Source organism: Drosophila novamexicana, unplaced genomic scaffold (assembly GCF_003285875.2).
Source record: "Drosophila novamexicana strain 15010-1031.04,08,12 unplaced genomic scaffold, DnovRS2.1 tig00000689-arrow-pilon, whole genome shotgun sequence".
NCBI lineage: Eukaryota > Metazoa > Arthropoda > Insecta > Diptera > Drosophilidae > Drosophila > Drosophila novamexicana.
Window position 1 is genome coordinate 2,460,232 of NW_020824818.1, and position 23,303 is coordinate 2,483,534.

General features: G+C 36.0%; 3 protein-coding genes across 6 annotated transcripts; 1 reads left to right on the plus strand and 2 right to left on the minus strand.

Moving 5' to 3' along the window:
- Positions 1-1,363: 1,363 nt before the first annotated feature.
- On the minus strand, positions 1,364-9,198 carry LOC115763035 (adenylate kinase isoenzyme 5). 3 transcript variants are annotated; one of them, XM_030705448.1, is made up of 10 exons: positions 9,107-9,198; positions 7,951-9,047; positions 6,106-6,423; positions 5,131-5,273; positions 4,119-4,301; positions 3,944-4,052; positions 3,553-3,856; positions 3,273-3,489; positions 2,179-2,343; positions 1,364-2,118 (listed from the first exon to the last, which is right to left on the minus strand). In XM_030705448.1, the coding sequence occupies exons 2-10, from the start codon at positions 7,970-7,972 to the stop codon at positions 1,720-1,722; spliced, it is 1,860 nt and encodes a 619-aa protein (XP_030561308.1). In that variant the 5' UTR covers positions 7,973-9,047; positions 9,107-9,198; the 3' UTR covers positions 1,364-1,719. The 3 variants fall into 3 exon arrangements, with proteins under 3 accessions (XP_030561308.1, XP_030561307.1, XP_030561306.1); XM_030705446.1 differs by having other exon boundaries at positions 1,720-2,118; positions 3,553-4,052; XM_030705447.1 differs by lacking the exon at positions 9,107-9,198 and having other exon boundaries at positions 3,553-4,052; positions 7,951-7,972.
- Positions 9,199-12,628: 3,430 nt separating this feature from the next.
- Positions 12,629-21,621, minus strand: LOC115763036 (protein rolling stone). Of its 2 annotated transcripts, none has more exons than XM_030705449.1 (6): positions 21,556-21,621; positions 15,506-15,818; positions 14,100-14,325; positions 13,594-13,713; positions 13,332-13,515; positions 12,629-13,263 (listed from the first exon to the last, which is right to left on the minus strand). In XM_030705449.1, exons 2-6 carry the CDS (start codon positions 15,605-15,607, stop codon positions 12,927-12,929), a joined length of 969 nt encoding a protein of 322 aa, XP_030561309.1. In that variant the 5' UTR covers positions 15,608-15,818; positions 21,556-21,621; the 3' UTR covers positions 12,629-12,926. The 2 variants fall into 2 exon arrangements, with proteins under 2 accessions (XP_030561309.1, XP_030561310.1); XM_030705450.1 differs by lacking the exon at positions 21,556-21,621 and adding an exon at positions 20,619-20,697.
- On the plus strand, positions 16,315-17,025 carry LOC115763037 (sex-regulated protein janus-B). The gene is made up of 3 exons (XM_030705451.1): positions 16,315-16,444; positions 16,526-16,693; positions 16,751-17,025. The coding sequence occupies exons 1-3, from the start codon at positions 16,393-16,395 to the stop codon at positions 16,978-16,980; spliced, it is 450 nt and encodes a 149-aa protein (XP_030561311.1). The 5' UTR covers positions 16,315-16,392; the 3' UTR covers positions 16,981-17,025.
- Positions 21,622-23,303: the final 1,682 nt, after the last annotated feature.

Consider the following 23,303-nt stretch of genomic DNA (forward strand, 5'->3'; position numbering starts at 1 on the left):
GCAAACCAAACGGATAAAATTGGCAAGGCCCAGTGTAAAAATATGCAATTAAAGACAATCAATGAGCAGCCTGATGCCATAGTACAAACTGAAGCTCGGCGTGAGCTACAGGTCTATCCGGAAACGTATAAATCCTATTGCCAGAACTCAGGTTTTCGATTAGCTTCTCTATACGAAGCAAACAAGCAGGGAAAGCCAATGTCAAGCCCAAATCTTCCAAAAACTTCAACCCAGATGGCTGAAATAGGCAAGTCCCAATGCAAAAATATGCCAAAGGATCAACTAATGGAAACAACGAACGAGCAGTCTACAGGAATTCAAACTCCGTATAAATCTTACTGCCACAATTCAGGCCTTCGATTGCCTGCTCAATTCGAAGCAACAAAGCTGGAAACGCCAATATCATCTCCCACAATTTTAAAGGGGCCAATGCAAAATCGTGATATTTACGACGTTATCAGACAATGGAAGGAAGTAAAACCCGTATCATTACCAAAAATTCTAAAGACTCCAATGCAGATGCCTAGGGGCAACTCCAAGCGCCAAATTGTTCGAATTTTGCAGCCTGACTACGAAATAAAAACTGTGGCTCAGTCTGAACTACACTTCCAGCCGCTGAACTACAATTCTGACAGTCGATTGGCTCCTCCACTTGAAGGTAATGAACAGAACGTGGGCGCATTAAAGCCTCGAATGATGTTTGATTCCAAAAATAATATTAAAATAACATCTAAGTATAAAACTGCAACGGCCATAACTATGAAAACACAAATGGAAATGATGAGGAGGCAGAATCGTATCAAGATTGAGCCGAAGATTCATGTCCCATTCTCAAATCGCCTAATGTTAAAATACAAAGAACAATACGGGAGCAATAAGATGTTCAATGAAGCTAAACCATTTCAGCCCATACTACACCAAAAAGGCCCAGAGATTTTCTTGGCTGATAGCGCTACTTGGCGCTGTTCGGTGCTATAAATAAATTATAAAATTATAAATTATTAGAAATAAAAGCAATGCAATAAACTTAAAATGAAACAAAGTGGACTTTAAATATAAAATAACTACAATTATTAGCATTTTTAAGAAATTAAATAATATACTTGTATATAAAAATATATATACCACTAATATATTACATATATATAGATTTTTGACTTCTTTGGTAACCAAAGAAAAGTCATGATCTTGAATTAAAAAACAAAACTTGCAATCTAAGCAAAAATGCGAAGGAAATAAGTTTGAAGGGTATTGAATATGAAATGCAAATATAGTCTAGGTATTTTGCACAGATTTAAAAATCTACATTTGGTCGTTCCTTTTATTTATTCATTATAGCTTTTAAAGTGTTCTTTTAAATTTAGTTATAAATAAGTTTGTTTTTCTTTCACTCTAAGCTTTTTGCTATTCGTAATGCTACCTTCAATTGTATTGAAACCTTTAGTGAAGGCACTTACGAGTTATTAAGGTGTATGTCACTGTGTTTATCTACTAAACTTATTCAAACTTGAATGCAATGAAAATAAATTGGCCTCAATTCTTTTTAGCCATTATTAAATACTAAGTATATCAAAAACCGCCAGCTAAGTGGCGCCATTCTATAAAATATTAAATACCAACAAAACAACATTAACAATAGAACTTGGGCCTAACGAATTCCGCTTATAAAAACTATAAAACTCTTTAATAAGATCTTCTTTATCCTATACTCGTCCGATGCTACATATACGAATCCACCGGATAGCGTTCGGCCTCCTCGAGCATGTGGCGAAAATCGACGGGTTGAGCAAGCGGCGCTACCGGCCCAGTGCCAGGTCGTCCAGCCACATGTCCGTTCATCATTTGTGTGGGTCTTTTAGCGCTTACCAGAGCACTGCCCCGACTCTTCAGATGGCCATTCATCATGCTAACATGATGACTGATCGTGGGCACCGCACCCGGCACATTCGTTTCCAGATCATGCAGTATGGCATCCGTTTGTTCGTTGCGCATCACGTGATTGCCCAGCGTCTCGGAGGCATCCTCGCCCTCAAGCTTATTGGTCAACTGTTGAATGTGATTCCGTATAAGCCGCTCGAATTCGCGCTGTACGGAGGGACTGTCCGTGTCGCCATCGACCTTAGCAGAAAACCAACATATATTGAGTTATCTGGCGCGTAATGGGATTTGCCAACTTACAATCTGTAACCGATTGCTGCTGTCCATTGTCTTCAGCATAGGCAAGGTCTGCTCACGGAATAGCTCCAGACGACGTCGAAACGAGGAGACCGTATCGTCTATACGTCCCCGACCCAGCTGTAATTTTGAGCAGTCCAATAGTATGGTGGGTGGACGTTGTTTGTACTGGAATGGAAATTGAATTGAAGTTATTTTTTTTATCTGAGTAATATTGAGTTATCTCAAAAATAATTATTTTTAATGGAAATGTGATTATAATTATCTACGGAACAAACATACAATAGTAATCAAAAAACCCAAGAGTATATACTCTTTTAAATATGAAGCTAGTGTGCGAAATATTTCTATTCGATTTTATAGTTAGACTTTCATTTTAACTAAATTTGAGCAGTTATACGATAAATCATCTTAATATTATTAGGGTTCTAACATCTGCTTGCTTCGTAGATTCTAACTCGTCAATAAATAGCACAAATTTGTCCTATGAAGGTGATGATAGAGTCAGCAGTTACAGAGTTTCAACAAAATACATATAAACATATAAACGGATGGACATGAACAAGAACACATGTGCCCAACGGGGTCGATGATCTAATAATAATATCTACTCCGATTATATAAGCAAGTGTTACCATCTAAGCCATTTTGGGATGAAATATCAATTTGATTAAATGCGCTTAATTCGAATTGTAAAATCAAATTAATACCAGCAACGTTTTTTTTGCTTATTTTTAATTTCAGATTCCAACTGACTTCTGAGCATATTTATTGCTAAGGCTTAGAAATGTAGATACATAAATACGTAAGTACATCAAGATATTTTAAATAACATTCTCGATCTGTAAGTCAGCAACAATTGAATTGCTTAAATTAAGGGCTCTTCATTCCATTCTAATTGTTAATGCCTAGTTGCAAATGGGGATTAATAAATTGCTAGTAAATATTTAGCTGGAAGGCAAACTAACTGATAAATTTAACAGACAAGAATTTGATAAAATAGCAGAGAATTTGGCTAATATTTTTGTGAACTTTAACATGAACATATTAACATTTACCATGAAGATTCCATTTAAGAGACTAGCCAATTGACCCACCTTATTTTCAAAGTATTTGACCTGCTGCAGATTGCGTGGATATCCGTCAATGATAATGCCCGATTTATCCTGCAGTTGACGTATATTGTTATCCAGCAGTTGATTCAGCGACTTCTCTGGGGCCATTTCGCCAGCAGCAAGAGCCTCTTTGACGGCATAGCTCTCGGTGTTGGCACGTGGCGCAGTGTCCGTAATGTTGCGCAGTAGACGACCCACGCTGTATCCATGCAAACGAAACTGTTGAGGATCAGGAATCAAGTGTGTTTAGCTTAGGGCTTACCTGATGTGCGACCAGCCCGGATTCAGGCTAATCGCCTTTAAGCACAGTGTGGCCTTGTTACTGCCCGGACCGCCAATTACCCAAATAATGGGCGGTATGGTTGGCTCCGGTTCATCGCTGGCATCCATGCTGTTGCCGGCATGAGTCAGCTTCGGCTGCTGGGTGACAACTACGCCACTGTCGTCATCCGCACTGGTGCCGCCTGTTCTGAGAGTCGCTGCAGCTGTGACCGTATTGGCGGCTATGTGAGATATCACAGCGTTTGTGACATTGCGCTCACGTGGCACAGGTGCGACGACTTGGTCTGTAATGTGAGGCGCTTGGGCTTGACTAGGTGCGGTGTCTACGCTAACTATACTGCCGGGTATATCATGTATCCCTCTGCCCATACCTGTAACTCCATTCAGTATGGCCTCTTGATTCTCGAGCGTGCTCAGTATGTCAAGCACAGCGGTGCGAAAGTCTTTATACACTTCTGTAGGCGCACGCTCGCCATTTACCTGCAAAGTTTAGATGAATATGATTAAAGCCAATTTGTAGATGTGTAGAATTTATTTGCTACTCACGGCCAACAGCATGTCGCTTTGATCAAAATAATCAGCGACTGGCATCACATTTTTAAAGAAATTTTCCAATTCCATTTTGGCTAAGGAGAGTACAACATGACCTAATTTAGCGCCATAATCGATTTGTTTCTGCAGCACCGACTGGCGCCAGGATATTAGGATAACGCCATTTACGACTTGTATCTGAAATTGAATAATTGGTTTTATAAATTTAAATACATTTTCTCTTACGGTAATAAAGGCATTAATTTTTGCACTATAAATATATTTAAACATCATCGTTATGCCACAAACATGACAAACAATGACTTCATTTTTACAGCCGAGGGCTAAAATTCACCATCCTTTATTTTAAACTAATAAATTCTGGAGGAAAATTCAAGTAGACTACAGGGTATTTTCTTATCTGAAGTTCTGACCTTCCTAATTTATTCAATTTTTGGCTCAAATACTTTTATTTCCTATTTTAATTACGATTGAAGTTTTATTAAACGCCAATAGAATATTTTTTCATGTTAGTTATCTAAAAAAATGATTTTAAAAACATTCTCAAAGTAAACGAAGTTGTTTGACATAAAAAAATCGTTTATTCCAGAAGCTCTTTAATAATTGGGCTCATAAATTTAGAAAATCGAGTACACCTTATATTGGTAACATTAATTAAACCAGACCTCTACCTGTAGCATTATGTAAAGCCCAATGTGCCTCTGGAGGCCACTTCAGCCAATTAGCATATACATATGCCTGAGTATAGGTATGTGCATAAGTATATTTTATTGTTATGTGTACGTCTCAAAATTCATGGGAATTGGGCTTTAACAAATAAACGTCCACCCATTTGGCAGCTAATTAGTTCAAATGGTTGAACAGCAATTTGCTGAACAAACACATAAAAACCCATAAATACAAAATAGTCCAAATATGTTTCATAATAAATACGAGTAAGTCTGTATGTTCGACAATATAAATATATAAATAAATATTGCTTAAGATTGTGTAATTGGGGAATTACCTTCTCGGAATATTCGACAACGTCGCGCATGGAACGTGGATATCCAGATATTAGGTATGCTTTGGCAGCTGGAGCCATTTTCATTTCCAACATCAACACCTCGGTGACTGTTTTCGACGACAGTTGCGAAAAGTCTTGCATATCTGAAATTTGATTGTCATCAATTAAAATTAAATAAATTTATTTTATAACAGCGAACGTAACTAAACTCTGATTAAGATTGGTTTGACATATTCTTGAACCCAGTTATTGGATCAAATTTTAGCTTGCCAAGATGCGGCCCAAAAACATGATCTAAATTTAAAATTAGCATCTGCCTAATTTGTTCAAAAAAACTAAATACTTTGCTAATCTAAATTATTATATATACAAAATATAGACTATTCGGACATTCATGGACAACTCTTCTGGCAAATAGGGAAATGTCCACAAGGGTGTTACATCTTCCGAAGATACCCTTACCGTTTTGTTTTTAATATGTTTTATTCTTGATTTCGTTGCATTCTAATTTTTCCATATAGGATAAGATTTAGTGGCTGGCCTCTACTATTCTTTAGATGTGACAATTTCTTTGCCGACCACTACTGTAGCCAGAAACGTAAAATACGGCTACAACATGCTAAAAATAATTAGTGCACCTTTTAAGAAACCTTGAAAATATGATTTTGTGGAAAGACGGAACTCGAATGATAGAAGAATGATCTTGATTTCCTTTACGATTGTTTTTAATACATTTAAATAAATTATAAGTGTATTATTAATAATTTTATTTTATTGTATAAATACCATGTATATATTTACCATAGGTATTAATTTATTTATTACGTATGGGAATAAATTTAAGGTCAATTTTATAATATCATCATTTATATATCTTGTGGGATATATATATGTATCTAATATTTATATGGTATATATAGAAAAAGAAATATTTCTAATGAATTGAATTTGTTGAAAGCAAAAACAAAAACGTACCACTTCCCATTGCATATTGCTGCAGCAGATCCATCATATTGATGTGCGTAACACCGCGTCGCTCCTGCATGAAAGTATCGCAATGGGTGACCTTGCCACTACCTGGGCCGCCTAAAACAAATATCACTGGCACCTTGGGCGGATCGAATTTGATCTTTCCAGCATTTTGCATATCGATAGCAGCGATGTTGCCCGAACCGAGCCGCCCATTGCCGTTCAGTGCCATAACGCTGCCAGGTCCGGCATTTGGGCCATTTCGATTCCGTGTATGATTCCAATCGTTGCCTGGTTCGCCGGTATCTTGTGCCGCGCTGGCATCTAAAAAATAATGTTCGTACATAATTCGATTTGATGGGCTACACACAAGGGCGGGAACAAAATAACGCGCCCCAAAGCAACAGTTGAGCAGGACTGGGACATTAACAGGACCGGAAACCGGATGTGCTGCCAAGTTAGCGCCCCGCCTTGTTACGTGCCAAACGGCATTAGTGCTATTCCTGCCACAGACCGGAAGCAATTTGTTGGGGGGTAGGAAATTAACTGTACAGTGCACAAAACGCCAAACATATCATTAAAATATATGTTTAACAATTATTTAATTGCAGACTCGGCGCCAGCATGCGTCATTCTAGGCCGATTCGTATATATGTGTTATGTATTTTCATTCATGGAAAATCAGCTGCGCAAAAGCGTTGCCTACTCTCGGCCGCAACGCCAACAATTTCGCGTATTTCCAGTGGGGTCTGCGATTAGAACTGGTTCTCAGGCTTTGCAGCTCGTGTATTCTACATTCCTGTGACATTTTTTTCTTCTATTGATTTTCCTGCAGTTCTATTTAATTGACATGTTGTTTTGTTATTGTTGCTATCCCTTTTCAGAGCACATAAAGCGATTTGCCTTGTTATTCTGTCTCTCTTTTTTTGGATTTGTTTTTGTATGCGTTTCGGATTTTTATATTAGTTTATTGCCTGTTTGATGGTCAACGAACATGTCCAAGGACCTATCGACGAGGCCGTGCACAACACAAGCGCCCACCACAAATTATAGCGTTTGTGCAAGGTCCTTTGTTATATTTTGTCAAAGCGTTTTGTATATTCAAGTGTTTTCCACAAGAGATTGAGACATATTGTTGGCCTTAGAACTGCAGAAGCAGCACAAATCAAAATCAAATTGTGCTTAATTAATTTCATCATTTCGCATTTGTCTTTCAGTTCAACATTAATGGCAGTATTCAAAGCTTATCTACGGTCAGCTTTTACTTAGGGTTTATGCAGTCCCAATCAGCACATGTGTCGATACAATTTGTATTAACTTATAACTACAATTATTATATGTGCTATGCACTGACAATAACTTAAATGTGGAACACGGACTAGAGGAAAATTTAACGAAAAATTAAACTTTATTGCTTACAAGCAAAGCTTTTTCTTGTTTGCTCTCTTAAAAGTTTTTATTATCCTTAATCTAAGCAACTAGATAAGGCTACTGTTCAACCCAACTATGAGAAATATTGATTTATGCCAAGGAAAATAAAATTATAAAAGCGAACTAAACAGTTATCTAACCTACTTCAAAATGAGCATATATTTTTTTACTTTTACTTACTTGACTTTTGACTTTTACTTATCAAAATATTTTTAAGGCATCTTCAAGTACGTCATATTAAACACGTCGCATGCAGAATAGTTTTGTACATTATTTTCTTTTTGGACTTTTTTTTTGCTTTTTCGGTAACCTGATTATTCTACATTCTGGCTGTTTGTTTTGACTGTTGCTTTGGGCCGGCTGTGTTATTTGAGGCCTGTTGGACAAAAGTTGAATTTGTACAGCTGGCGCATTGCTTACCTGTGTCTAAACAAATACCCATTATCCATTCGGTGGCCAGTATAGCTGAATTTTCGCAATGTCTTTTGCCTGTTTTTCCACTCGTGCCCCACTCAATTAACGCATATATTGAGAGAGGGTGAGAGTTCAGTGCGCTTGGTTATGAAAATCAAATGGAACTTTCCACCAACGTTTCAACTATATGCACTCTTATTATTTTGCTAGACTCTGTTTTCTTTTATATTTTTTTGGTTTTTTGTTTTTTTTTTGTAGAACTTTATATTGTATATTTTTTTCGTATTTGTTATTGTATGTGGTTTCGCTCTTTTGGTATCTCTGGGCGACACGTTAACATTTTTCGTTGGCAACACGCACAGGAAAATTGTTTACTACATAGCGCCGGTTATTTCAGGCTTGGCCGTTACCATACCCCATAAAGCGTGATATTGCCTCTGATTTGTGGCTGCGATTGCGGTACTGTGTGGTACAAATATATGCAGGTTCTGCTGCCCGAACGTCCGAAACGAGACTGAATTTCAAATTTGACAAATGGTTCGGTTTTTACCAGCTACAATCCTCGGCAATTGGTCAGTTAGGCAGGCGCGCGCGTTTCCAATTAATGAATACTTTATGAGTTCCAGTCGTTCATATGATTCACAATGTATTCGTATGGGTTAACTAAGTAATATATGTGACCAGGCGGCATAGACCAATATTAAATTTGACCGGCAGTTTGTCATAGCCCCAGCACTGGAAAGTTGTTGCTCTATCCGATGCCTTGTGCCGTGTGCCGTACAGGGCCTGTGCCTGGGCCGCCGTTTGTTTATGCAATCCAAACAATGTCCCGGCCAGCCTGGTGCGTTCTCACTAATCTTTCAAGCTCTTTTGCTGTTTCTGTTGATGCTCCTGTCATATTGTTGCCCTGCTGCCATCCTGTCGACATCGTTGATTGTGCCTGTCGTTTTTGGTGTAAATAAAACCTCTGACTTGCAGCTGTTCATTTGGTTAGCGCAGCTCAAGCCACACAAATACTACAGTTTGCTGCTTGAAGTAATGTCCAGCATAATTTTAGCCTTAAGTTTCTTAGTATTTATCTGACTTTAAGTCTTATACTATTTCTAAAGTTAGTAATTATAAACAATTAAAATTCCTCAAAACACTTGTACACATTAGTTACCTGCATCTGTTAAAATCTGTTAAATTTGACAGCACTTCAATTGTTACGTTTTACAACACTTAAATCGTTATTTTCAAATATCAAATATCGTACCTTCCAGCACAGTATGCTGCTATTTTAGAACTTGGTAAATATTATTAATTTCAGCTGATTATTTAAACACTGCTTGTTTCTTTTAAAATATATTTTGTGATATATTATTATTATTTAACAAAATTTATTGTTTATTATTTACTTATCTATTTGAAGCTAACAGCATACTTTAGTTTTATATTGTATTAAATATTTGTAGAATACACTTAGTACGCAAAAATTAAGAATATGTATGACTTAAAGTAAATGTTATTTTAAATTACGAAACAATATAGTTTACGAATGTTGTAAAATGTTTTTTTTTCAAACAATTGCATTAGGTGCTGGCAAAGGAGCATTGCTGAGCTTGAGTGTTGTAAAATATGCTCAATTACAGTAAAAGTGCTGATAATAAAATGATTTATTAAAAATTGATCTAAATAAATTGTAATCACTTTAATTTTTTATTCATTCAATTGTATGCTGCTTAATTAAAATGGCTTGCAACAATCACGAATGTCTTGATTTCTTCTGTATTGAACCTAGTCAAATGCGCTGTGCTGTACATAAAATGTTCACCTTTCATACGTACTTAGTTCTGAATGGCTTGGATGCGTTTTTGATGGATAGAAAATTGCACAATTATCATCATAATCTAAATTGTTAAATCTGGTAGGGGAAAATATGGCGGGTGTCTCTAAAATGAGTAAAAATCGAAAAGTGTTGGGTGAATGCTAGGTGCACGAGATTTTCAATTAATATTTCACTCGATTGATTGCGTGTAATTATACTGTTGGCTTACAGCGAAAATAAAATAGAATCGTTGAATTTGGCATTGACAGTTGACAGCTGTCGAAATTTCCAAAGTAGATATGTTCAATTAAATTTCTATTGATTTTGTTTGTCCTAATGATGAGAGAAAACAAAGCGCGGGTCAATAGGCGCGACAAGGACACAAAAAGAAGTTCAAAGCTGAAGGAAATTTCATATCGATCAAAATGCTCACATATATCGACCCGGACCCCTAAACAGATGCGTCGCCTAATTTGCGTCTAACACTGGAACTTGTGACATGCCATGTCCGGCCGTTGGCAAGGACAATAACGACAAATGAGATTGGCACACACACTCACACAGACACACGCACACACACACACACTGGGCAGGACAATCAGGCTAGCTGCTCTGATTTTATTTTTTTATTAGTAGGTCCTCAAATTTATAGCATATGCTTTGTCGCAACCATTGACCACAAACCATGAACCAGCGCAGTGTCATCGCCAGCATTGGGTGTGTCTAGCAGCACGTGTGTTTCTCGTCCTTGAGCTCCTGTTGGGCGTTTGGTTATTAAATGCTTTTGGGAACTTAATTAAGGTTATAGCCAGCAGTAAGAATTATAACAACAACAATGACAGGAACGACAATCAGAGTTTAATGCCGCCGTCTAGCTGGCTCAATTGATTCCCCAATTACATTTCTGCGGGGGGGTTAGAATCCTACTAAACATACGTGCAGCTGGGTTTAAGGGACACTGCGTGTGAATGTGTTGAAAAGGTCACATTAAAGGTAATCCAAAAATTTAACGATGCATATACGCTTTTTATACCCTGAACCCATTAAAATGGGTATAAGGGTATATTGTATTTGTGCGAAAGCCAAATGTATGTAACAGGCAGAAGGAAGCATCTCCGACCCCATAAAGTATATATATTCTTGATCAGCATCAATAGCCGAGTCGATCTATCCATGTCCGTCTGTCTGTCCGTCCGTCCGTCCGTCCGTCCGTATGTATGAACGCAAGGATCTCAGAACCTATAAGAGCTAGAGACTTGAAATTTTATATGTAGGTGCTCCTAGCTCCCGCGCAGATCGAGTTTGTTTTCGATAATCGATAACTTACTCCGTTTCCAGGCAATCGATAAAAATCGATATCGCTATCATGTTTTTTTGGGCACTTTTGGTAAATAATAAGAGCTAGAGTCACCAAACTTGACAATTAGCTTCTAAAATAGAATATATATATGCATTTGATGTTGGAAGAAGAGAATTCAGGGTATCCCCTAGTCGGAAGCTCCCGACTAGAACCTCTTACTTGTTTTTGGTTTGCTATTGACTCTGACCACATTGCTTTAGGGTTAAACTTTTACCAGTCAAATTCTCGCTCGATCACCTACGAGTTATTTTCATTAAACCTTGTTAAGTTTTAACTTATGCTATGGATATTTGTCCGGGTATCTGCAAGGGCATTAAATCTTCCTTATTTTCTCGTTTTTATTCACATTTGTTTTGGTTAAAATAATAATAAGTAAGCTTGGAAAATACGTAAATTGAAATACTTGAAATAAAAATAAACGGTTGCTTAGCACATTTCGTAGATAAAGTACTGAATTTGGATCTACTATCTATGATTAATTTTCTACTATTAATTTTCGACCCGGATTTCGACTGGGTTTGTACTTGATTTATTTAAGAAAGTCCTAAGTTTTTTCTTGAGTGTGAATCATTTATCACTAAATTTATGATTGTAGGATATCCGACTTTCTACAACTCTTACATATTTTCAATATGAGAAAAATTTCGAAAATTGAATTTTGATATTATAAAACAAATGTCACATATGATTTGTGTCTGCTGGGGTATTTGGACTCAGATTTAAACATACTTACTATGTGTCAAGTAATTATATGCTATGGGTAGTTTTATTGTTACACAAATTGTACTATAAATAGTTATGGCTCAACACGTGTTGTCCTTGTGATTGATTACTCTATTAAGATAATTTGGGCTAATGCCGCCATTCAAAGGTGATTAGGACCTTGTGTAAAATATTTACACAGGCTCTCACCCATTTCTCGGGGTTTACGCAGTTTGTTGAGCAACTTTCAGCAGTTTTGCTGTCGATATCGAAGTCCTTCAGCCAATTACTCAATTGCTTTATTGTTTTTCTAGGGGACATAATTTGCTTTTTCTTGTTGTTGCTTTTATTTTTCCCGTTTTTACATATTAGGTGCAGACAAACTTTTGCCGCCTATCATTTAACCTTCCCACAATATGTCCCCGTGTTTAAATTAATATTTGATTTGCAACTGTAAAGTTCCCAAGAGCTAATATGACAATATGGTTAAACTGTCCCTTCGGGGCCTTTTGTAGGACCTTTATTATTTTATGGAATTTTTAATGCATTTTTGGTTCTTTCGGTTGCATGTAAATGCTGATCGTGCAAGGACAAAGCGAAAGTTTTCAAGGATACATTTCTTAACCCGAAAGGTAAGTTCGGAGCTCACTCCGAGGACATACCCTAGCATTTAAGGAAAGTTGATGTAAATAGAGTACAAGTCAAAACAACCAAGAATACATTTTTAGGACTAATTAGAAGTATAGAAATAGTATCTTAGGGTATAAGAAATTGCTTAAAATGCATATTTCACAAGGTTGGTTCAATTTAAAAATTCCACATTCTACATTTATCCATATTGAAATTTATTTGCTTAATATTAGCTACAATTTAATATAATATCACTGGGTTAAAATTCTACTGTACACTTTGACTAAAGTTGCAAAACATAGCCTAGACAGCATTCTTATTTTTAGCTAATTGCACTCTTGCCGGATAGAAATATTTTCTTTCTATTTAAAATGTAGTTTTTAAACCAAGTTCATAAAATATTTTTGCTATCCAATAATTTTACCACAAAATCTTGCAACGCTTTACATATTTGGCCAGATGTCTAATAGGTGTGAGCACAGCTTAACTCTTTGGCTTCTGGTCTCCAGCACTGGGAGAATATGCCTGATTCTCGTAGCCTGCATAGTTGCCCAGCACCATGGATATGCGGGAGGGTGAATGTTGTATGCCATTGGGTGTTGCCAGTGTGTCACTAGCAGCGTTGCCAGACTGCTTGCTGGTGGTGGGCAGCACAAAGCTGCCTTGGCGACAGCTACGTGAGAGAAATAGACGCAGCTTGAAGAAAGCAAAGAGCAGCGCATAGATGCAACACGAGAGCACCAAGACACCCAAAACCGTAATAAAAGCATTTTGAGGCTGATTCCAGTCAATGACATGATAGATATACGGTTTTCCCTTCCTATTTAGTGCAGAGTGCAAAAAGTATACAATTACTATGGGCAGTTTGAGTTGGAATCGTTAACTCACTTGTTGATGCCGCCGGCCAGTTGATATATGTACGAGAATATGGCATAGATAATGCCGAACAATACTGGCAGAAATACGTGCAGCAATCGCAACGGATGTGCCACAATCCACAGATCAATGAACATGCAAATGGAGTTGAATGCATGGGTGAGTACATTTGTGGCATCCAAAGTACTTTCATTGGCTGCAATTCAAACAGAGAAAACAGATAACATTTCGTTGGGTTTACCTATAGAAATAAAAATAAAAATAAAACACTTGCCATCGTAGAGTATGCTCCAGTAGATAATTGTGATGACAATCGATAAGACTAGCGTAATAATATGCATGCTCCAGTAAATCCGAAAAGGGCTCGTCCAGGCCTGCATATTGAGCAGCTTATCTATGGATTATGAAATGAAAACCAATTCAAATTAAGTCAGAATTTTAAAATGTTTTATGTTTTATAGCAATTTATGCTTCTACAGATCTTGTAATTAATATTCTCATTGGTTAATCCGTCAGTTTTTATTATGCTTTTCTTAAAATGATTGTATTTAATAAATAAGAGCGCTGTAATGGAGTATGCTCGACTACAAAATTCCCTGTACACCTCGATAGCTCACTAAACGAAATCTAGAAATTTATTATTGATATCGACAAAAAAATGAAAAGCTTGTTTTGTGTATGGTATAGAAGAATATGTATTTCAAATTGCAAGTCTCTTATGGAGTGCCATGCCACTATATAATCAATTGCTTCACTGACAAGATTTAATTTAAAACTTACCCGCGTATTCTGGATGATAATGCCATATGGTAACAAGTGTAGCGCCAAGTAAATTAGTTAGCATACACATCCAAATGCCCCAATTGGTCATATAGATGAAATATAGCCAGTAGCAGGACTCATCATCGGATCGCGGCCACATGGACTCAATGACAACGGCGATGAAGAAGAGGGCCATAAACCAGCGATAGAACAAATATACCATGCTCTTTGTACAGGTCTGCCACTGTAATTTAGAATAACTAAGTATGAATATTAAGTCGTACGACTATATTAGATATATGTACATATAAATATGTATGAGTGTGTACCTGCTGGGTGTATTAGTCTACCAGCCCCATAAAACTTGATACATCGAGTAGGAGAGCGTTGTGTAGGGCGGGTCAGCGAGCAGTTTTGTTGTACCTGGCGCCACAAGCGATGCATGGCAATATACAGTTAGTAGCTGTTTGCCGCTTATTAATATTTCAAAAGTTTAATTTACAATGCTAGTACAATCGGCTGTCTAACTACACAACCACCCAACCACACAACAGAACTTGGAGTGCCCTCTCTTTCAATTGATACTATGAATGAAAGAAACTCATCAAATATGCTCAAGGTAAAACAATAAAATGGTTGAAACCAGTCACCAGTTCAACTGGGCAACGCCCATTTCTTACAGTTTTGGTCATTTGATTATATAAAGCAAATTATATAGACACTATTCCTGAGGCGACCATCGGCGATCAATCGATGTGCCATAAAAGCCTTAATAGACTTTTGGAAATTTTGTTATTTTAAACTGTTTATTGAGGAAAGCTTCTTTGAACATAATCTCTTTTTATTATAATAATAATAATATAATAAAATATACTAGTTTTCAATGCAACGTAACCACAAAGCTCAAACACCGATGATCAAACTATTGTGGCGAGAAGCCACAAGATTTGTAGCTTGTAACTTTAATCTACACGTAATATTTAATATACACAATAAGGGATATATTAGAATATTACCTTGACTTAAAAAGTATCCAATGCATTTCGGCTTTCTTCACAATAATATTAACACTCTTTTGTAAACTAAAATCAAGACATCATTAAAATGCATATTATAAATATTATAATACATATATCAGTTCGATAATCTGATTGGAGTGTTAAGTTTTATGATGATTAATCTCGGTCCAAGCGACTACGAAATTTGCTTCACTGTAAGACCCATAGGCTCGTTAAAAATATTTGATGTGGCCTCGAGGAACACACTAACGACAGGAGCAGAGCAAACAGTTTAAAGTGGGCATTGACCCGCTATGTTATATAAATAATCCGAATAGTACGCACCCAGCGCGTGTCTATTCAAGGAGACTGCTCAAGGACTGAATAGGTGTAGAGATATAGGGCTTTACTTATTTTGGGTCTTACCTGCGATTTGACAAAATCATCGGGCGTATCATGATCAAAACCGCAACGTTTGCGTCTAAATTCCTTCCTCACTGGATGCACAATCACTTGAAGTTTTGTCATCTTGTGCGGCTGAGATGCAGTTGTTAACTTTGGAGATGCGTTGTTGTTATTTTATTGTTTTTATTTTTTTGTTCAGGCGATTTACAAAACTTGTCGAGACATGCAACTGTTGTGCCCCACGCAAGGTATTATGCAATAGTATAAGCAGTTAGTAGAAATGCCATATTGCTAGCTGATTCTAATATTTGTATGGCATGATCAAAGGTTAGACCTGTGGATAAAACAAATTACGTTGTTTATAAGAAAATGGAAATTATAATTACTAATTATTAGGCATTGAGCCAACTTATTAAGCTTCAAGTTAATATTCAACAAGGCAAAATCAAAATAAATCAAATTTAAATCGAACCGGCTTGTACTCAGTATTTAAATGATTTTTTAGTTCTAGCCAAACCTTTAATAAAACCTGTTTGTGCAACAATTAAACCTAAAGGTAAAAAGATATAATTTAATTGAAAATTTACTTCATATCCGGGAGGTATTTCTCATATATTTTCGAAAACTCACGAGCCAAATCAAAGCGTGAGGCATTGGCTCGAACCGTAAATCGAACCAGCAAACTTTTTCTTCCTATCTTTATAATGCGTATTTCAATAGAAGGTTTATATGTGTGTGTAAATCTGAATCGAAACGTAACCTTTTCAAAAAATTTCATTAACCGAGTAGCCTATCAGCTAGTGCTTGCTACTTTCAACCTAATTTTTCAGTCGGAGCTGTTGTTCTGTATCGTCAACATCGAAAAAGCTCATAATAATTTTTCAAATTACGTTCAAAATTATTTCGATATGGATAAAGTGAGAAAGTTAATTTTTCCCACGTGGCGCCCAATTGTACGTGGTAGGTTATCGGATTTTTAGGCGGGCACTTTATTTCTTTTTTTGTTTTTGTTTTTGTTTAATAACGAAATATCCTCCAAAGCTGCACGTAATTATTGCTGCGATCAAAAAGTGAAGAATCTTGTGACTTTCCCGGAGGTCACTATCGGGGATGGTAAGCTGAAATATATTCTTGCCAAGGTCTACGTTCACGGCGAAATGGGGCAGGCGAAAACAGTTGTGCGTGGCGTATCCCGGGTTAAATACCATCGTGAGTAGAACTTGAATATTTAATCGATTATAAACTAAATGCATTCGAACTGTGCAGTCGATGTCTATGACCAGTTGCAAAGGGAAGCCAACAGTCTTGATCTGTGCACTCAATGCTTGGGTGGCGGTATTATGGTCCACGATTGCGATAAGAATTATATCAAGATTTATGGCCGTTCTCAGACGCTGGGCAAAGCCGATCATCACGAGACTAGAGACGTCTTACATGAACAAGAGAAGTATTCTGCTTACAAAATTGATGCTGAATCTGGCGGAATGGATATATAAAACATATAGTGTACGTCAATCCAGCTAAACAAATATTTAAAATTTTTATAGAAATCTCTAAATTGTATTTGTGTATTTGTCTTTGGTCAATTCGGTTATGTATTTAAATTTTCGGGCTATTAAAAAAAAAATGACGTCAAAATTGGGTTTTAAATACTGTAGTAGTTCCACTTGATAATATCGGGAGTTCAGCAGCGACTGGATTCCACTATTTTTGTTTGAATATAGAAAACGCAATTTGTTGTGCGTTGTGCTCCCTATTCACTGAATCAAAATTTAGAATATATGATATATAATATAATTTAGAATATATATAATTTATATTTGGACTTTAAATATCATGTTTCGGGCAGAATAGTTGATTGCGAGGTAATATGGTTCTTTGATGCCATTATATCTTCTGGTTTTACGACCCAACGTTGCGTATGTGCACATATGCCCTTCCAGGCCTCAATACCAGACCAGTATAATTCGGCCATATTGAGCGCGGACTGCAGAGCTTTTCCGTTTATAACGTAAATTGTTTAGCACTTAATTCGCCTCACTGCACCCTAACATTATTTATGTATAATTATGATTTTGAATACTTTTGCAGCGCATCAGTTTACCTTTGTGTAACTATTCATTATAAATATCGTTCGTTTTTTTTCCATTATAATATAACAATTAGCTAACTGAGGTCGTCACTGGTTGCCACAAAAGGGGCGCCATGAAACAACAAGGGCAACATATATTAAAATTACACTTAATTAAGACTCAAACTGTAAGTGCGATCCGTAGGTCATTCGAGCGTTGGGTAAATTATAAAGTAGCCAACAAATAATGTATACACATGGCATGTCTAAAATTTCAAAAGGTTAAAACGCACTGGAAAAAATATTAACAATAAATCAAAAGTAGCACAAAGTTAAGCCAAGCTTAAATCAGTTTGATGCCAGAATAACTTCATATCTAAATTTATTTTACAAGCCTACCAAATTGTTAACCCGTCTATATTATATAGCTGGATTTTAGCCAGGATTGAAGGCACTTTGATTTGCTTTGAAATTTCTTTATTTATTTTTATATTTTAACTAGAGCCTTCAATCGTGTTATATAAAATGGTGTTATAGCGAATATAATAAGGAAAATTTACGCCAAATTAACCCCTCAAGGAATCGACTGTATACATGTGACGGTTATTCGAAATTAATTTGAATCCTACACATCTTAGGAGTATTTAAATGTTATTGCTATTGATATGGTTACTATTCAAATAAGTCTTCTGGATCAGCATGAACAGTCGGTATTTATCCGTCGGTATGTAACTAGGCAAACCCTAAAGCTTAAAGCTAAAGCCATCCTTGTTGGTTTTTAAAATATAACCAAACTTGCACTTTTTTTAACTTGTAAAGTAAAGTAAAGTAAGGATCTTTTCTTGCTTGAAATATTTGTACAATTCATCAGACTTCTACATACACCTCTCCAAGTACCATATAACTGACAGAGGACTTATTGATATTTTGTATCTATAAACAAGCAATACGCTTAGGAAATATTAAATCACCAAACATATTTAATGCCGGCTCAAAAATAAATGTTCTCTGCACCCGATAATGAACCTTACCGTGTAACGTATAGGCTTAATATCATAGTTATTGGTATAATTTCACCCTTCAGTTTGCAATTTACCTGCAGCTAGCAGCTGTTTTAAGTCAAGCAAAAATGTTCATATCACGCTCGTGTTTCATTTCATTTCAGGTTTGCGTACAAAACGTTTGTTAAACAAAAGAAAAATTCAATAATCCTACTTAGATTTATCAGCTGCAACTGAGCTGCTATATTTCGTATTTAATTTCAGGTCTGTTTTTTAACACAAAATAAAAAAAAAAAACAAAACATTTAATGGGCTGCTACACTCACGGCCCTGAACTTGCACGAATGACACCAAAAAGGTAACCAAAAAGCGAACTTCAAGACTTCGAGACACGTCTTTAAGAGAGGCATACAACACGGGCGTACAAGCCAACTATTTAACGGCTAAACTAACCATGGTTACCATGCGTATTCATGAGTACATTCATTCATATATATCTTTTATTTCGTGTATTTCATTTTATTCACGTTTGTGCCCCTTTTGTGCCACATTTTCGTCAACAAAAGAGCACAAGATAAGTGTGTGCACAACTCATTTGTGTATACGTACATGCATACTATATGGTATATGGCGTATGTATACGATAGGTAGGTACACAATATAGGTTTATAGCTCTTGCATTTGTACTACATTGAACCTCGGCAGTTGCCTTCGTTTGAAGTTGAAAACTTGAATCCAGGCGACAGACAAAATTTAAGTATGTATATGAAAACTTGTTGACCTTTACATCAAAAGCCATCTGTGTAAATAATCATTTTATGTGAATGCAGTCGAACAGTCAACCAAATGCTAAAGATAAAGCCGGATAATGTTATTTGGCTGTTCCAGGGCGCCACTTAAAGATAAGATAGCTAGATAAGGCCTAGTATACTGATTACAATCAGATAATTATAATTATAATCATCTTCATTTATTCAATTATGTATCTTAAGACTCTTTAGCTTCTCTAGCTTGTCACCAGCCTTTAACTACATTTATTTAGTTTCGATTTAAATTCATATTGTAGAAAGTGAAATCAAACGAGTTCAGTAGCATCTCATATACAAATATAAAAAAATAAAAGAGAAGAAACTATTAAAAATATATATATATATATACATATATAATCCGAAATTTGCCGCAGAACAGATCTGCCCTTGCGTACGATATGATATGAATTCTGACAAAATTGTTGTTAATATTCTTGAGCTTTATTTGACACTTGCACGCTAATAAATCAATTGGCAAAACTTGATTGCTTGCATTGTTAAGAGTGTTAATTAGCTAATTAGAATTGTAAATGTCTATAATCAAAGAATTTTACTTTTGTTTGGGGAATGCGAGCTCTACAATAATGATATGAGTTCGTCCTTGCTAACAATTAACTTATGAATCTTTCAGATCTTATTTGGCGACACTTGATATTTGACTCAATTTGGTTTTAGTTGCTTTCTCTTTAAAGTGCTCTGGCTTATTCTTAAAGACAATTTTTAAATTACTCAAATTGTTATTTGTATAAAAGGCGTAGTTTTTTGTTAGAATTATTTTTTAATCGGTTACGTTTCAGTGAAGCTTTTAATGCGCTGAGAATAAGGATAAAGTTAATGTTTATGTCAAAATGCATCAGTTTTAAACTTTAACTTAATTAAAATCACGCAGAACCTTGAAAGCATTTGTTATAAAGCATTTAGCCTAACTCTAGTGCATTCTTTTAATAAGAAGCAAGCAGTTTTCTCTATAATTGAGTTAACTATCAAAAACTAAAGCTGCGCACAGAAAAGTTCTTTCTAAAAACGATTCTAACATAAGCACAATTGCAAATATCTTTAGTATATCCGCTTTCAATACTTATCGCATAAATCTAAATATCAGACTCTCAACAATGTTATGTAAATAAAATTAAAGGGTGTTCTGGCAGCACTGACCTTTGGTTTCTTTTAAATAAATTTACAATTTTTTGAATATTGCTTAATTCAATTATAATATTCTCCAGCACAATATTTCAATAAAATTGTAAGCCTACCTTCAGTTTAGTAATGAATGTATAAATTGCATCTCAGTGTATCCGAGTGTTATGAGTGTTGATTATTTGGTTTGGCACTCCTTGAATTTAGAGGAAGTCAGGTTCCACTATATTGCTAGTTTTCTAATTACTCACCTAGTACTCTATAAACTGCTTATGGCAAACGCCTAGCCAAAACAAAATAAATGTCACTCATTAACGATAACTGGAAAACGTGCACAAGTTTTAAGTATTTGCCAATTAATGAGCCAATTAAAATGCGATACTTGCGCGTTTCTTGGGTCGAGTTCATATGGATATGATTTCTATGCTCAGCCAGAAAAATATTTGAGCTTGTCAATTAAATTTGCATATGTGGGTGGAGATGATTGCATAAGGCTCAAATACCACCAAGCACTTAAATTCTATTTGCCTTTGCTCAATGATCATTATTGTTTGTACGAGCGATCTGCCGAATTTGGCAACAGCATTTGGTCATAATAAGACGAAAATAAAAAAAAATAGCGTAAACCCAACATTGAGTATTCCACTCACGATGCCAAAAAGAATGAAGCCAACGCAATTTGAAATGGGCTAAGCTCGTTGTAACAATAATGATGGCTTAGAGCTGCGCGAATTTGTTGCTATTTTTGTACTATTATTATTATTATTATTGTTGTTATTTCAACTTTTTTGTTAACGAGTTTGTAGCGCGTTTTGCGTGTTTTTATACGCGTGGCTTGGCGGCATAAATGGCGGCTTGGGCACTGTAGTAATTTCTTTTTGGGTCAACAACTTTGCATAACGGTGCCTGCCTCTGGACATTATTGTATTTGGCTTATTGCATTTTCAACTTGTATTGCAGCACTAGCAACAACAACAACAACAACATTCATATTCACACGCAAAGCAAAGAACCAATCTATGCCAGTAACCATCCCCAACAGCAAGTACTAACCGCAAACTGGGAACTCGCCAGATCAACCGAACAAATCACGACTTGTTGACGCGACGCGCGTTCCAAAACTGATCGCAACTTGTTTGGGCCAACGACGATGCGGGCAAATGCTGCGACGCGTCGCACCGTGGTGAAAAAACCTATTGCTTGTGGGTAAATGATCTATGCAAGCGTGAAGTTATACTACAGTGTATAAGTTTAATTCTCTTTTTATATTATAACAATATTTCAATGTTCTATATTTTATTATTTTAGTTTTTTAAAATTTATAAATGTTTTTCTTATTAGTTTTGGTATAATTTATTTACTATATTGCCCACTTGAATATGTAAAACAGCCCTGTCTAAGGCAACAAATTATGTCTTTGCTTTTTTGGTTTTTTGGCAAGGTTTCGAAAATATTCGATATTAAGTCCATCTAAATTATTTTGAGTTAAACTTAAACTTCGCTCTCAAATTTGAAAATAAATCATTAATTTTATTTGCATTTGAACAGATTCGCAATTCGACATACATCAGCCCACTGTCAATCTGAACTAAATATCGTATATCGTATGTCGTAAGACCGTAAAATGCTGCTGCTGCTGCTGTGGCGCCGACTGATCACAGGTGAGTATCGTGCTTTTGTTGAGCCTCGCATACACGACAACTAAATCAGATACCTTAATATTAATAAAGTTTTTCGGATATTAATTACATAACAATATATACACATTGCGAACATTTAATTGGTAGCTTAGTTCAGATTATTTATTTTTGCATTAAACAATTGCAAATTTTACAACTCCAGCGCATACTAAATTGGAGCGACTACTGTTCCCATAAATTAGTCATTTAATTGTTACAGACCTAAACGGATTAAATTCATCAATTTAAGCCATTTGAGTAAATTGTATAAATGCACATATTATATGGCGTGCCTTTAAAACTATTCTTTGTCATTTTTGGTTGAACATCACCCATTTCGCTGAGTGTACTTGTCTCATTTCTGCAGAACGCTTAAAGCTGACGACTCTTTTTGACTCTGTTCCCCACCAACGCTGCGCGTTCCAAGATTTTGGGTTTCCTAAGGAGAGAAACATACCTAATTAGTCGTTTATCTCTGCTTCGCGTTTTGGCAATCGGCGTCAACAGAATAAAAGCAATTCGAGCTGCAAACACTTTACGCCGAACCCCTTTCTAACTAACTTTGTACAGTTTTTGTTTCTTTTCATTTTCTTTTACTACATTTATTCTCTTCTTTTGCAATCGTTGTAGAGAACTCGTTTATATATGTACATATGTACATATGCTTGTATGTTTGGTATAAGACGACGGCTTTATTGCTCAGGGAAATGATTTGCCAATGATTTGAAGAACTTCGTCATTTTGCGTGATGACGCATTTTGAGGAGGGGGTACAACATTGAGCAAAAGTACTGCTAAGGGGCTTGCTGAAATGTGTGCCGTATATAATCAAAACACAATGCTTATCCGTTTCTTGATATTGACTTCAATTCCATAGAAAAATACCTGATCACAAATCAACAAAATTTGGCCATATAGCGTGTAAAAGAATATGAAACCATCGAGAGAGTGGGAATGGGAAAAATAATGTCCAAGGAAAGTACGAAAGATGTGTGTATGTGAAGGTTTTTATATACATATGTACATACATGTGTGCAATGAGTCGCTAGTTACCTTAATGCATATGTATGTATGTCATTGCCCTCTGTACCCTCACTCTTGCGCAGGGAATACTTAGTTTCTA